Source organism: Syngnathoides biaculeatus, chromosome 9 (genome assembly GCF_019802595.1).
Source record: "Syngnathoides biaculeatus isolate LvHL_M chromosome 9, ASM1980259v1, whole genome shotgun sequence".
NCBI classification, from domain to species: Eukaryota; Metazoa; Chordata; class Actinopteri; order Syngnathiformes; family Syngnathidae; genus Syngnathoides; species Syngnathoides biaculeatus.
The window spans coordinates 13,619,808-13,634,318 of record NC_084648.1 but is presented as its reverse complement, the minus strand read 5'-3'; the positions used below and the strand labels follow the sequence as shown (position 1 = coordinate 13,634,318).

The 14,511-nt window shown below is 44.7% G+C and overlaps 1 protein-coding gene across 2 annotated transcripts; it reads right to left on the bottom strand.

Moving 5' to 3' along the window:
• Nucleotides 1-1,439: 1,439 nt before the first annotated feature.
• On the bottom strand, nt 1,440-14,184 carry synpo2b (synaptopodin 2b). 2 transcript variants are annotated; one of them, XM_061830750.1, is made up of 4 exons: nt 13,796-14,184; nt 9,261-9,983; nt 6,614-8,589; nt 1,440-3,568 (listed from the first exon to the last, which is right to left on the bottom strand). In XM_061830750.1, the coding sequence occupies exons 1-4, from the start codon at nt 13,803-13,805 to the stop codon at nt 3,125-3,127; spliced, it is 3,153 nt and encodes a 1,050-aa protein (XP_061686734.1). In that variant the 5' UTR covers nt 13,806-14,184; the 3' UTR covers nt 1,440-3,124. The 2 variants fall into 2 exon arrangements, with proteins under 2 accessions (XP_061686734.1, XP_061686735.1); XM_061830751.1 differs by having other exon boundaries at nt 7,316-8,589; nt 13,796-14,180.
• Between the last annotated feature and the right edge of the window lie 327 nt (nt 14,185-14,511).

The following is a 14,511-nucleotide window of genomic DNA, read 5'->3' as shown; positions in this document are numbered from 1 at the left end:
AATGTGGAGCATTTTGACAGGTGAGCAGTCACGATTGGGTGCAAAAGGAGCAACCCCGAAAGGCTCAGTTTACCGCATGCGAGGATGGTGGGAGATTCACCTCTTAGTGAAAAGAATAAAGTTGGAGGGATTTCGTAGTTCCACATTATGCTCTTTCCACGTGATGCCATCGATGGTCTATAAGTGCGCCAGTCCCACCTCGAAGCAAAAAAAAACTTTTTCTTTGGCTTGCTAGTCGGAAACCGAGATGAGAAGAACACGAGAAGACAAAAAGATGCTTTAAAAAAAGGAAACGTTGCTACTCGCTTGTTTTGTATTCATTTTTTGCAACTTCAGTTTTATATCCATTTATTCATCCATTTTCTTTGCCGCTTATCCTCACGAGGGTCACGGGGAGTGCTGGAGCCTATCCCAGCTGTCAACGGGCAGGAGGCGGGGAACACCCTGAACTGGTTGCCACCCAGTCGTAGAGTTTTATATCGTACAAATTTTAAATTTTTAACAGCGGTTATTTTTTTGTAACACTTGTGTGACAATGGAGAACATTAATGTTACTAGAAATATTCACACTTTTCTAATTGCGACAAATTGTTTCTCTTACCGTCGCTTTCAATATGAAAGAATCGTTGAACTCTCAGTGCCATCCATCCATTTTATGAGCCGCTTATCCTCACAAGTGTTGCGAAAATGCTGGAGCCTACCCCGGCTGTCAATGGTCAGGAGGTGGGGGACACCCGTAACTGGTTGCCAGTCAATCGCAGGGCGCATCGAGACAGACAACAGTCGCACTCACAATCACACCTACGGGCAATTTCGAGTGTCCAATTAATGTTGCATGTTTCTGGGATGTGGGAAGAAACCCGAGTGCCCGGAGAAAACCCACACAAGCACAGGGAGAACATGCAAACTCCACACAGGCGGGGTCGGGATCGAACCCGCGTCCTCAGAACTGTGAGGCCAATGCTTTACAGCTGTGTCATCGTGCCGCCCATAATAAATGAATAATGAATAAATAAATACAAAGAAGGAAAAAAATGGTCTGAGTGCCCCCATGTCAGTGAATAATGATTTTTTTTTTTAAATCTCTCAAATCTATTCCTAGATATCATCCATCCATCCATTATCTTTGCCGCTTATCCTCATGAGGGTCAGAGGGAGTGGTGGAGCCCATCCCAGGTGTCATCGGGCAGGAGGCGGGGTACACCCTGAACTGGTTCCCAGCCAATCGCAGGGCGCATCGAGACAGACAACAGTCGCACTCACAATCACACCTTGGGGCAATTTAGAGTGTCCAATTAATGTTGCATGTTTTTGGGATGTGGGAGGAAACTGGAGCACCCGGAGAAAACCCACGCAGGCACGGGGTCGAACCCGGGTCCTCAGAACTCTGAGGCCAAGGCTTTACCAGCTGGGCCCACCGTGCCGCCGCTCGATAGCAATAGAACGTAAAACAAGTCCAATTTTTCCATAACATTTTCAAGTTTAATACAGGACGTATCTGATTTTTGCAGACATTTTCAAAGTCAGTGTGGTTCTTCACCTTAGTGACACAAAAAGGATGAATATGCATGCAACATACGCACACGTGCACACATCTCTTAAGTTTGATTTTAAAATCTTGACACGCTGACTAGACGTTCAGTTTCATTTTGGGAAAACATAAAAGTAAGATGACCGTCACACACAAATGCAATAAATGCAACGCAATTGCAATAAAAAAGCGTGAAATGAAAAACACCGTGTGTACCAGATTATGTAACAGTCGTCGCAATTTAAGTTTAGTGTCAAGCGTCACCAACAGCAGGAGTGGAAAAATGTTTGACACTCATCTAAAATAGAAAATATTACCTAGAATCTTTTCAATATACCTCATCAAGTCATTTCTTACACGCAATACACAAAATCAATTTCAATGTTCTTTCCTGTCCAAGCAAATGGCAGCCAATCACGGGGCACGTCGACAGCCATACTTGTTCACACAAATGGACAATTTGATCTATTATTTGGGTTACGACCTTAAAGTGCCACTGTCATGAAATGTATGATTTTTGGTGTTATTAATGGAAAAAAAAGACAGCCGGAATGGACCCATCCGTTTTTTTTCACCACAAAACATGATTTTGACGTATATGTTTTTTTTTTTTGTCACTCCCGCCATGAAAATCCTCTCGAAGGATTTGTTTTCGAGAAGAAGCAGGAAGTGACGTTAGTACCAGACGCCCACTCAAGCGGTCTCGTATGTCTTTACTAGTTTTACCTGCTGGAAGGTAGCTCGTTGTTCATTCGTGTTAGCCAAAGCGCCGCCTCGTTGTATTGCTGGATATTGTTCGAACACTCGGGAGGATGGATTCGCTCTTCATACTTTTCCAAAAGTCCTGGTTGGTCGTGAATAATGGATTGCCAGGGTGCAAATGACGAGAGCCTTGTGGGTTCCAAATGACAGCTACTAAAAAAATAATAATAGTTTGGGGCTAATCTAACAAAAGATCCGCACACGTAAGTTGGGTGCTAAATGTGTCAATGTACCCATCGGCGCTGAGCACAGCTTCGGACGAGGGGCACGGCTTCGGCCGGGCTGGGTCATACATACTGTCTTTGAGTCTGTTTTTAGTTAGAAGTGATCCGCATATCATCTAAATATGGCTCGAAACGATAGGGTAATATTGCCCCGGTCACTTCACTCGATTATGAGATGTTTTCTTCTTCGAAAAAAGCTTCCTTGTCAGAAGGGGCGTGTTCGACGCCCATAGTCGGGGCCACAGGGTGTTTTCAATGGCGAATGTCCCGGTGTGATGTAATGGACAGACGTCGCAAGCAATATGGCTACCACTCGGATGTCGAATGAGACTTCCGCAACTTTCCGCATGGATGACGCGCACTCCGCTCGTATTTATTTTTTCGTATGGACATTGAAGTGAATAATGTTCTATGCATTTTTTCATTACAATACCTATTTTAGAATACTTATTGGCATGACACTTGACCTTTAACATGGATGTCGTGCGAGGAAAACCCGAAGAAGCCCTGGCAGAACATGCAAAATCTACAAAGGGAGGCCTGGACCGAGGTTCAAATCCAGAAGCGCCGAACTGTGAGGCAGTGTTGTGACCCCCCCCTCCCCCGCTTATGTAATTCTGGGCTTATCGGCAGACTTAAGTGACTGGGCCGGTCTGAAAGGAGGCCCGTAGAGTGCCGTCGTTCTGTTCGCCCTCGTAGGCGCCGAGGTCACAAAAACCGGAACCGTATGACGGCAACCCTGGCTCGCCGGCGGCATGTCAAGTGACACCCTGCGCTTCCACTCCTCCGGGGGCTCGGGCAGGGACCTGCGGGACGCCGCCGCCCGGACGCGCGAGGCAACCCGCGACGAGGCGCTCCCAATCGAGAAGGCGTCGTCCACTGAGCCGAAGGGGCTCCTCGACGCCGCCTCCCAGGGCGTGGGCGGCTTGTAGGACCCTCGCTGCAAAGAGGCTCCGTGCCGCTGGGCCAGGGGAAGGCCCCAGCGAGGGTTCGGAGGCCCGGGGGAAGACGAGCGCCTGGGCAGGCTCAGGGACCTGCTTCTGCCTTTACCCTGAAAGAAAATACACCCAGAATAAATCGGGCTTGGTGACAAGCTATCGGATCCGGGTTCAACTCCGGCGGGTCCATCTTTGTATAAATTAAGACGATATTATCATTATTTCCGTTTCTGTGGCATTTTAGTATGGCGTTGTGCCAGGAGATTTTCAATAAAAGGCAGGAAGTACTTTAGTGTGTACAGTAAGCACTGCACTGCATTACTTGAGAGCAGTTTTGTTGACTTTGCTGCCATCCCCTGGTCACACAATTTTTTTTTTTTTTTAGTTATAGATTTATCAAATGAAATTATATATATATATTTATATTCTACATAAACATAATCCTATTATTTTTAAAATCATTTTTACATTAATGCTTTGTGTGGATCATAGTTTTTTTTCTCCCTAGAAGAAAATATACAGACTTACAAACATGCGTTTGTTTGTTTGTTTGTTTACTGTAGTAATGGAGTGGTTGTCACTGTTGCCTGGCAACAGCAAAGAAGCTTCGCAATTCTAATACCATCATGATTACTTCCTCTGTTCGCAGGTGTTTATTTTGTTTAATCTGCCGTCTTTGACAATCATCAAATAACTGCAATATGTTGTTTCATTAAAAAGAATACAAAACAATAAAAACTCCTATACTTTACGTCGGGGGTCTCAAACTCAATTTAATTTGGCGCCGCGGGGCAGGCGGGATCTGGCTTAGGCTGGGCCTCAGCCTTGGGTGCACATGGACGTATGTGGAATTTCAATTAGAAATTAAAAACAATCCCATCTGTACGGAAGCGTATTGTTGTCACAACTAAAAAAAAAAAAATGTCCCTACCACATTATAATGTGATATGTTTCACAACATAATGTGGTTCGTTTCACATTATAATGTGAATCGTTTCGAACCGTACACCTTCTCAAACATCTTTTTTTAACACAAAAGATGAAGGACGCCGGTGTTTACAACTTGTGTGCAAAACTGCTTAAAAATCTCTCATTGGCAACGCTGCTGTAACTTTATCTCATTGAAAATTGTTTCTCTGCTTGCATCAAGCCTGGTCGACGTCACACCCCCGATAGCCCTCTACCCTGCCGTGAATGGTCAGCTAGTCTCCTCCACACACGACACTGTAAAAGTGCCATCCCTATAAAACCTGAGGGCCGCACTACCATTATACTTTCATATTAAGGTGTGGGCCGCAAAATATCATCTCGTGGGCCTCAAATGGCCCGCGGACCGCATGTTTGAGACCACAGCTTTCCGTAAATGCAATACAAAACATAATGTTTTGCGGGTTCTTGTTGCTAGGTGGAATTAGGGATGTCACCCGGATGAAGGAATATGACCAGTTCTTTAGATGGAGCGACTAGTTGCTAGTTAGCGTTAAAGTTCATCTTTCCATTTTCTTCGCCGCTTATCCTCACGAGCGTCGCATGGAGTGCTGGAGCCTATCCCAGCTGTCAAGGGGCAGGAGGCAGGGTAAACCCTGAACTGGTTTCCAGCCAATCGCAGGGCACATAGAGACAAACAGCCGCACTCACAATCACACCTAGGGGCAATTTGAGTGTCCAATTAATGTTAACGTTAAAGTGTAAGTAATAAATGTACTGTATAAACCTAAGTACACTAAATGGTCACAAGTATTCTAGATGGGTATTGTCTTGTTATTGTACTGTGTATATGAATATAGTGACAAAAAAAACCAACATTTATTATTATTTATTCTAACTGGAATGGGCTGCTATTTTTTTTTTTTTTTTTTTTTTCATTTCAGCTGACCACAAAGTACAAATGGGGAAGGACTTCAGTAATATTGTGTGATGTTTTTTCTTAATGTACTGCAGTACCATTGAAAGAATTTTGGTTAAAGTGTGACAGACTTCCAGTAATAACTAAATTTTTTGTTAGCGAGCTCGTGCGCTAATTAGCTGATATTCTGATTTCAGTCCAACAAATTGATGCTAACCCGAGTAAAGACTGCCGTCCTCAACATGAAAATACATAAAGTACAAAGTTGTGTTGTTCTGGGTTGAAGGTGATACCACAAATAGAGGTTTGGGTAGCAGATTGTAGGAGCAGGAAAACAGATGACAGTGGACAAAGTACACATACAGTAATTAAAAAAAAAAAAAAAGACAGAGAGGAAGTGCACAAAAATGAGAAAAGAGAATTTTAATTGTGTTGAAAACAAGATGTGCATGAAAGAGTTCCATATCAGAAAGACAGACACAACAGATAAGATTTTTAAATCACTAAATGTGCCAGTAAAAGATGTGCGCAATCAAATTTCTACAATATATTAAAATTCTTTGGCAAAAAAAAGTATACAGAATGTCTGAGGACTTTTGGAATGAGCTTGAAGGAACTTCAAACTAAGTGCATGCAGTTTTCTCCCAAACACGCCTTGTTATTAAATATATTCAATCAGCACACAAATTATAAGTATTTTGAGCGATTGATTATACATGAAAATGTACAATACGTTGCCACTGCTTGTCCTTATTTTAGTGACATTTTGTATTCCTGAAAATGCATGTTTAAACAAAACATCTTAAGATATTTGTATCCTGTATACATAAGCGCTTCAGAATTATTATTCTCTTCGACCTCCTGTTTGGACAACTTTCAGGAAGATGAAGACGCAAACCTCGAGGTTTGTATTCCGCAGATGCATGCTCAAGCTCAAACTCGTACACATGGTGTCAAGTGAAAACTTTTTTTTTCATTTTTTTTTTCAACAACTTTGTCCCATCAGCCCAGTGTTGATTGCACCGCCACAGCAAAGCTATTTCTGGAGCTAATTTAGCATCGCAACGGGCCTCCAGTGTTTGGCCGTCGCCACCGACTTCTTAGCAGAAAATTTGGGCCGAGGAGCCAGTCGGCGTTGCGCAATTAAAGATGCAGGAGAGCAAGATGAAGCTAAGCCGCCATCTCTAGATGGCTGCTGGAAAGGCGTGCTAGCGGCTTGCTTGGCGCTCGCGTGACGGCCGGTGCGGTTTTCGTCCAAGTGACGCTCAGCCAGTTTGGTGTTCTGCCGAGCAGATGAGTTTGACGAACTTACCGGTCCGGAGGACTTAGCTGAGGACTTTGCGGAGGCCTCTGACTTGCTTTCCAAATCAGGCTCAGTGATATAAGCAGAATGAGAAAGGCCGGATCTTTGTTTGAGTTTTTGGGTTATCTCGAAGTTTGACGGCGGAGCTGGTTTAGCGGTGGGGCTTTTAGCCTGTGGAACTGCATCATAGTGGAACAGTGATGAGTTCAAATGATACGGCTGATATTTCATGATCTCTAAAGTGGTGAATTGCTTCGGGACTGGTTTGGGTGTTGCTGTGATTTTCGTCGACGGGCCTGTTTTTACTGGCGGGGGACTATAGAAAGGGAAGTGGAGTGGATTGTAAGATAAAGGCGGCGGTGCACGAATATTGGATGAATATCTCCAGGAGTTGGGTAAGGACATTGTTGGGGAGGGACATCTTGTCTGGTTTTCTGTTGGATCCCCGACTATAAACTTCTCCATTCTGGACTGTCTTCTGTAAAACAACTCTGCACCTTTTCCGATCATGGTGCGATCATCAGCAACGCGGTCAAAACCTCCAGCAAAAACTTGACCTCGTGGTGGAACCAGTGATGTTTTTGATGTGAATGATTTCATTGGCTTTGGTGGACAAGAGGGGACAGAACTTGGTGCACTGGCTTGTTGGCACCTCGCAATTGACTGTGGGTGAACTGAGCTGAAGCTAGGAGCATGTGCCTTCATACTTACAACAGATCTTGGCAGAGGTTTATTCCAGCTATTCGTGGTTGGCTGAAGATGAGGCTGAGAAGAGGAGCTGACGGATTCCCGGGCAACGGCAGGTGTTTGGATTGTTGCCTTGGCTCGATCTGCTTCCCAGCATTTGGTATACTTTTGAGGTTGAGAGCAGTCCTGATCAAGGTAATGCTGCTGTCTCTGGGGTCCCCCTAGATACTTGGCCTGTGAAACTGAACTTGGAGGAATACAGGGTTCACTAGGAGGGCCTCTTGACCAAGGTGGGCTCTTTGGATTGATGCTAGGCTTGGGTGCAACTGGGGGTGGGTTCTTGAGTTTGATTGCTCTGGGTTGCATAAAGTTACAAGCTTCAGCACCGAGACTAAAGCAGTCTTCCTCTGACTCTGTATAAGCTCTGCTTTCCCGAGGGTCGGATCCTTGTCTGGCTGTCTGGTGCTGTTTGCCCGAGCTTTTACGCCTTGACTCTGGAAGGTTGCAGGTCTTTCTTGCCGGCACAGATATTCGCTCATCTCTTGAGGCTATGACGTCTCCAGTCGGAGACCAAACATGTCGGTTTGGGACGACAGAAACGGCTGCCTTGAATATTGACTCTGGTTTTTTTCTCACTGGAAGCGGACCAGCAGGCATGCTGCGATCAGCTAGCCCAACTTGGCCTCCTAAAAAAGGCTTCGCGGTCCTGTTTGAAACCAGAGATCTCTGCCGGTTTATCTGATGAATGTGTTTATCCATGTACTTTCCCTGGTCGGATCGATCATGCCGTTTGCTCACCTCATACATATTGTTTGCTACCGCATATCCAGGTTCTGACTGCGCTTTCAAATGTAATCCTTCATTATAGCGTTCTTGCTGCAAGAGTACTTCTTCCATACGTTTACGACGGTGCGCAAACATCAAAACTCCCTTTCCTTTCGTCCCAGGTAAGACTTCCATTTCTTGAACTCTTCTCCAATCCACACTTAATTTACGCTGCTGGCGAAATATCGAGTATTCCTCTTCCAACTCCGAATCGCTGGTTGCGACAAAGTCCAACGCGGCTTCTCGTATTTCCTCTGCTTCTTCTTCCAATTGGCCTTCACTGTCAAACTTACTGTCACCAGTCCCGTAACTTACAAACGTGTACTTTTTCACCCTTTGCCGGCGTTTTTTGAACAGCAGGGCTCCCTTATTTTGAGGGTTGGGTGCGTCCGTCAGAAGGCGAGCAATTCGCTTACATTTGGACTTGGTCTCCTTGACCTGCCTTTGTGATTGGCTTTCATCTTGACCAAACCCTAAGGCAAAGACAGGGAGGGACAAGGAACATGTCAAAGCATATTACTGGTCTGGTCTTGTTTGGTACAACTATGGATATCGAAGCCTAACTCTGATTCTATTTATTCAACACTTTAGGTTCCGTGATAGCCTACCTGAGCCACCTTTGATTATTGTTGTCGTCGCATGAAGTACAGGTGAACTCACGGACAGGAAGTCACTGACATTTCGTAAAGCTTCCGTTGCAAAAACAAGCATTCTAATAAAAGCATCGTATTCACTTACAGCTAACTTAGGGAGGTGTGTCAGGCAGGAAAAGCAAAGAGCTCACTTTGGACGAAGGATCGGATGACAGACTGGCGAACACATGCCGGTGTCCATCAAAAACGCTTCTGCCGGCCTCATCGTATGGTCATATATTAGTCTTATCCCACTCTGACTTTTAGAGCCATTGGAATTTTCTTTTCCTCAAATAGGTTCAGCATTAGCGTATCAAAATAACCATCATTGCCGATCACTGCAGACCCATGTTACTGTTTTAAATACATTCCTTACTAGATTTAACGATGGCATTTTCAAGGGAAAAGGGTATCAATGTACATGTTTCAAATTGGAACTAAGTGTAGAGTTCGTACTACGACCACCATCCAGGATGTTGCAGGTGAGGGCAAAAGTGCGATATTGTACTTACGTGTACACCTTGGCCTGCGACTGTCCCGCCTGCCCAGATCTGTGTCAGACTCCGAGTTCCACTTCTCTGTCTGCTCAGCACCCTCATCTGAGATTCCAAAGGAGACTGCAGCAGGAGGTCCCTCGCTGCGCCCTCCTTCCTCTGAAGATTCAACCCCCCTGCTCCCAGTCCCCTGGCCCTGCCTATAACTGCCCCCCGGGGGCTCATCACCAGTGGTCAGTGTCCTGGCCGGGGCCGTTTCAGGATCATATCCAAGGGAGGAGGAAGGTGAAAGTGAGAGTGACCTTGGCATTTGTCCATTGTCCGGGTCGTGACACTCTGATTTGGAGAACTGTGCACGTGGTGATGAGGTTTTGATGTGTGGGGGGATGTCTCTTGGGTCAGGTGGGTAAATGTCTTGTTTGTGGTATGAATCTTCGTCCTCACCCCCGCTCAGGTCAGGCAAAGACCTTTGCTCACAAACCAGTTTGTGGTCTTGTGATTCTAAAAGTTCTTGGTGCTCGCAATCAGACTTTGGGAAAGAAAAGGTCTGTGCGTCGAAGCTTGTGTCTACATCACTGAATTCCTCTTCACCGTAGAACTCTGTCGGGGATTCAGAGATACGACATGCCTGGGAACCATCAGAGCCCGACCAATAGACCGAGGCATCCAAGTTGTCTGGGTCCTCGGCTTCTGGTTCCATTTGTGATTCACTTACGAAGTCCTGAGTGTCACCGGCATTACCTTAGATAGAAGACAAACAGCTCTTTATATTTGTTTTTCTTTGCTAACATTGAGATGTTTAAGGATTGCACTTCTAGCTAAGTAATTGTTAGGTCACAGGTCTTATATGGAGTCCAATCTTGCTTTTGTCGTTTCATTCGAGCTCTAAATGGAATGGTATGTAATATCGCGAGGAAAATAGCCGTCCCGTCCAACGGCACAGTAAAACAATCGGGTGGATCCCCTCCAAGTCGTCGTGTTTATAAACGCAGGGTTGCTGTCACCTTAACAAGTGCTGCAGCAACAGCATTTCCATTTATGACCGACAAACTGGCCTTCAGTATTTGTTTCATATGACGATGATGAGGAAATTATGAAGTGTATTGTACACCCACAACTAAAGCCGTTGTTTATTCGTCGGCGGTGTTATCAAATGCCAAAACATTTTAAGTCTAATCAAAAAAAAAAAAAATTGACACCAGAGACATCAGCAGTGTCACGATTTGTATTATGGATTTATATTTAGTTGAGTTTCATGTTTTCCTGTGTCCCATGTTCATATTTTGTCTTGTAATGTCCTCCCGTTGTCCTTGTCCCTGTTCTTTACGTCAACCAATCAGATCCCTCCAAACACCCGTACCCTGTCTTGTCTTGTCACTTTGTCTGTACTGTACCTGGTTCCGTGGTTCCTTTCAGTCTCTGTGTTTGTTATGGTTACTGTAACTCATGTCTCATGTCCCGTTTTATTGAATTTGTCTTTTTTTTTACTTTGATAGGATTTTCTTCGTATTTTGATGTTTCCACATGCCTTAGTTGGCTTTTTCGTTGTTGTCAAGAAATCCTTTTTAAGATCCCTGCGTTCTCGCCTTGCCTCCTGCCTCCCTGCACTTGGGTCCGCCACCTTCTTGCCAAACTTCACCGCAAAAACCCGCTACTCCGACAAACTGTACACATTGGAAGGACCCTCAAGGAGAACCATCTCACCGTGACAGTCTACATCCTTTGCCACAAGATGGTGTCATAGAAGCTATTTTTCTTTGGCCCAGGCTGACACCTCCGTTACTGTAAAATCCCGCCCGCCCTATCCGCAGGGTAGACAAACATGAATGGGATAATAATTAAAACAGCAGTGCTCGGTGATGATTTGGTGAAAACTAATTCTCGGTCTTTCGGAGTGTTCAGTTTTTTTTCATACGTCGTGCTTTTGTTTGACATTCTTCTTTGACATTTGGCCGGGTTTTATTTGTACGCGTAATTTGAGCACTGAACTGGCAGACTCGGGTGAGAGTTGTGCAGAATTGTTAGACTATTCTCAATTTACGCAACAAAAGCGCACTTAGTGCCGCCGACCACCTATTCCACAGGTGTCTAACTCAAGGCCCGGGGGCCAGATCCGGCCCGCCGCATGATTTTATGCGGCCCGCGGTGCTAAATCATGTGTATGAACTTCTGTGATTTTTATATTGAAATCTGTACCAACATTTCAAATTATGATGAGGCAGTCAAAGATTTTTATGGTTTCACAGTCATAACGGCCCGATGAGGGAAACCGGTGTGACGGTCTGAGCGCTCCCCCGTGCTGAAAAGTCTCGTTGTGAAGAATGCGCATGTGTTACTAACAGGGGAAGTCTGGGTACATAGCAGACACTTAATAGGAAATCCCCCGGTCTCATAGTTCCCCTTCTTCTACATTGAGGGAGCTAACATACGTTATAACCTAACCCTAACCTTAAAACAAAAGTAGATAAAAAGATATACACATTTATGTACGTTCGCTGTGTTCGTCTTTTTGAGACGTCCATAGCTAATGTGAACACTCGGCGACAAGTTGGCGAATAGCACACGTTGAAGCATGGATGGGGATGTTTCAGACTGGCCGGAAGTTCACAAAATCTATGCCCATGTGCATTAATATACACGCATTAATCACAAGAAGACTTTTCAGCACCGGGAGCGCTCAGACCGTCACACCAGAAATCCAATGAGGCTGAGTTTGACACCCCTTTGGTTTATATGTGTTGTATTTCATGTGAAACTTTGATTGTGTTACAGTTTAGGACAATACACATACGGTACTACATCATTGCATCAACTGAAGTTGTACAGGTTCCTGCATACTGTCCCGCTCTCTTCACACTTGGTTCCACTTCATTTTGCCACTCGAGGCTTCCTTGGTCGCAGCAAGAATTTCTGCTTCCAAGTAAGGCAGTGCATTTGCGATGATTGCCCATCTCCATGGCAACAGGACGTTGGAAACCTTGGGGGGAAAAAAAAGAGCGCTCTTTTGCTTTGAGGCATGACGCCCTTTCAAGAGCGCCAGATTCGATGTTTCCGCAGAATTACCTCAGACGAGGAGGTGATGCTTTTTGTGACGTTGAAGTGCGTTGCGAGGAGGATTACCTAAATCTTGTAGTCGATGGTCATAAACCAAACTTTGTGGAGTTTGCGGTTATCTATGGAGAAGCTCAGTCCGGGTTACCTTTTACTGTATTTTATTTTCCCTAACCAAGAGATCATCTTCTTCTTCTTTTCCTTTCAGTTTGTCCCATTAGGGGTCACCACAGCGTGTCATCTTTTCCCATCTAAACCTCTCTCGTGCATCCTCCTCTCTAACCCCCACTGTCCTCATGTCCTCCCTCACAACATCCGTCAACCTTCTCTTTGGTCTTCCTCTCGCAACTTTTGCCTGGCAGCTCCATCCTCAGCACCCTTCTACCAATATACTCACTCTCTCTCTCGCCTCTGGACATGTCCAAAACCATCGAAGTCTGCTCTCTCTAACCTTGTCTCCAGAGCCTCCATCTTTGACTGTCCCTTTTCATTTCTGCCACCTCCAGTTTTACTTCCTGTTGTTTCTTCAGTGCCACCGTATCTAATCCGTACATCATGGCCGGCCTCACCACTGTTTTATAAACTTTGCTTGCTAAACTTTCATCCTAGTGGAGACTCTTCTGTCACGTAGAACACCAGACACCTTCCGCCAACTGTTCCACCCCGCTTGGACCTGTTTCTTCACTTCCTTATCACACTCACCATTGCTCTGCATTGTTGACCCCAGCTGCCCTCATACGTATCCGGTACTATTCTAACATATTTCTCCGCCACACCAGATTTGCGCATGCAGAACCACAGTTCTTCTCTTGATACTCTGTCGTAGGCTTTCTCTAGGTCTACAAAGACACAATATAGCTCCTTCTGACCGTCTCTATACTTTCCCACGAGCATCCTCAAGGCAAGTAATGAATCTGTGCTACTCTTTCTAGGCATTAAACCATACCGTTGCTCGCAGATACTTATTTCTGTCCTGAGTCTAGCCTCCACTACTCTTTCCCAAGAGCTCATATAATAAAATAGTCCAACAGAACCCAACTAATACACACAGATTTGTCTTTAAATAGATACAACAGCAGTGTGATTTTTTTTTTTTAAATACAAAAAATAGCATGGCCTGTGCTGTGGAAAAAAAAACTAAAAAAAAAAAAAAAACTAGTTTAAACTAAAAATGATATTACGCTCAGATTACATTGCTAGCTATTCAATAGAATGAGCACAGAAAATAAATTCACGACAGGAAGTGTTATTCATGAATTGTCTTTTTATAGTTTTGACATATATACTGTACACGCTTACAGTGCAAAGTGTGTGGGAGTATGTGCAGTATATATGTACTATAAACTCGCAGTGAATATAATCCTCTGAACACTTTGACATTTTAAGCATAAAACGTGAGGAACGTGTATATCAAGTAGAAGTACATCAAACACTTTTAAAATAGTTTCTTAAGTACCTTTCACCATTTAACAAGAAATGTCAATGGACAAACAGCTACTTACAACTATTCATAGTTATTTTCTCGTTCTTGAAATAACTCCCTCCTCGTCTGTCATTAGTTGATGTGCGGCGTTGTACTCGTTATATCCTTCTCGTTTGAGGGCCCCCTTGGTGGAAAATTAGAATCCGAGCGCAGAGGAGATGAACGAAATCGAACCGCAGACGTTTGGGTCACCCGCCGACCGGCTGCAGCGCTGCTCAGCTCCTTCTCGACTCTATTTAAAGAGCGAGAAGCGGTGTCGACGCTCCGCTGGACACAGTTGAGTTACCATCGCACGTGAATCCGGCAAGGACAAATCGTGTCCTTGACTACAGCGTGCATGTGCCACTTTTAAAAATGTGCCTTTATGTTATCATCGAATATTGAACTTTTTATAGAATGACATGCATGAAATCAAGCCTTTACAGCAGGGGTTTCAAACCCATGGCCCGCCGGCCATTTGTGGCCCACGAGATGATATTTTGTGGCCCCCACCTCATTTGGTGTACTTAGGTTTATACAGTACTTACACTTTAACGCTAACTAGCAACTAGTCGCGCCATCTAAAGAACTGGTCATATTACTTCATCCGGGTGACATCCCTAATTCTCCCTAGCAACAAGAAACCGCCAAATATTATGGTTTGTATTGCATTTATGTACAGCAGTGGTCTCAAAGCTGCGGCCCGCGGGCCATTTGCGGCCCACGAGATTATATTTTGTGGCCCCCGCCTCGATA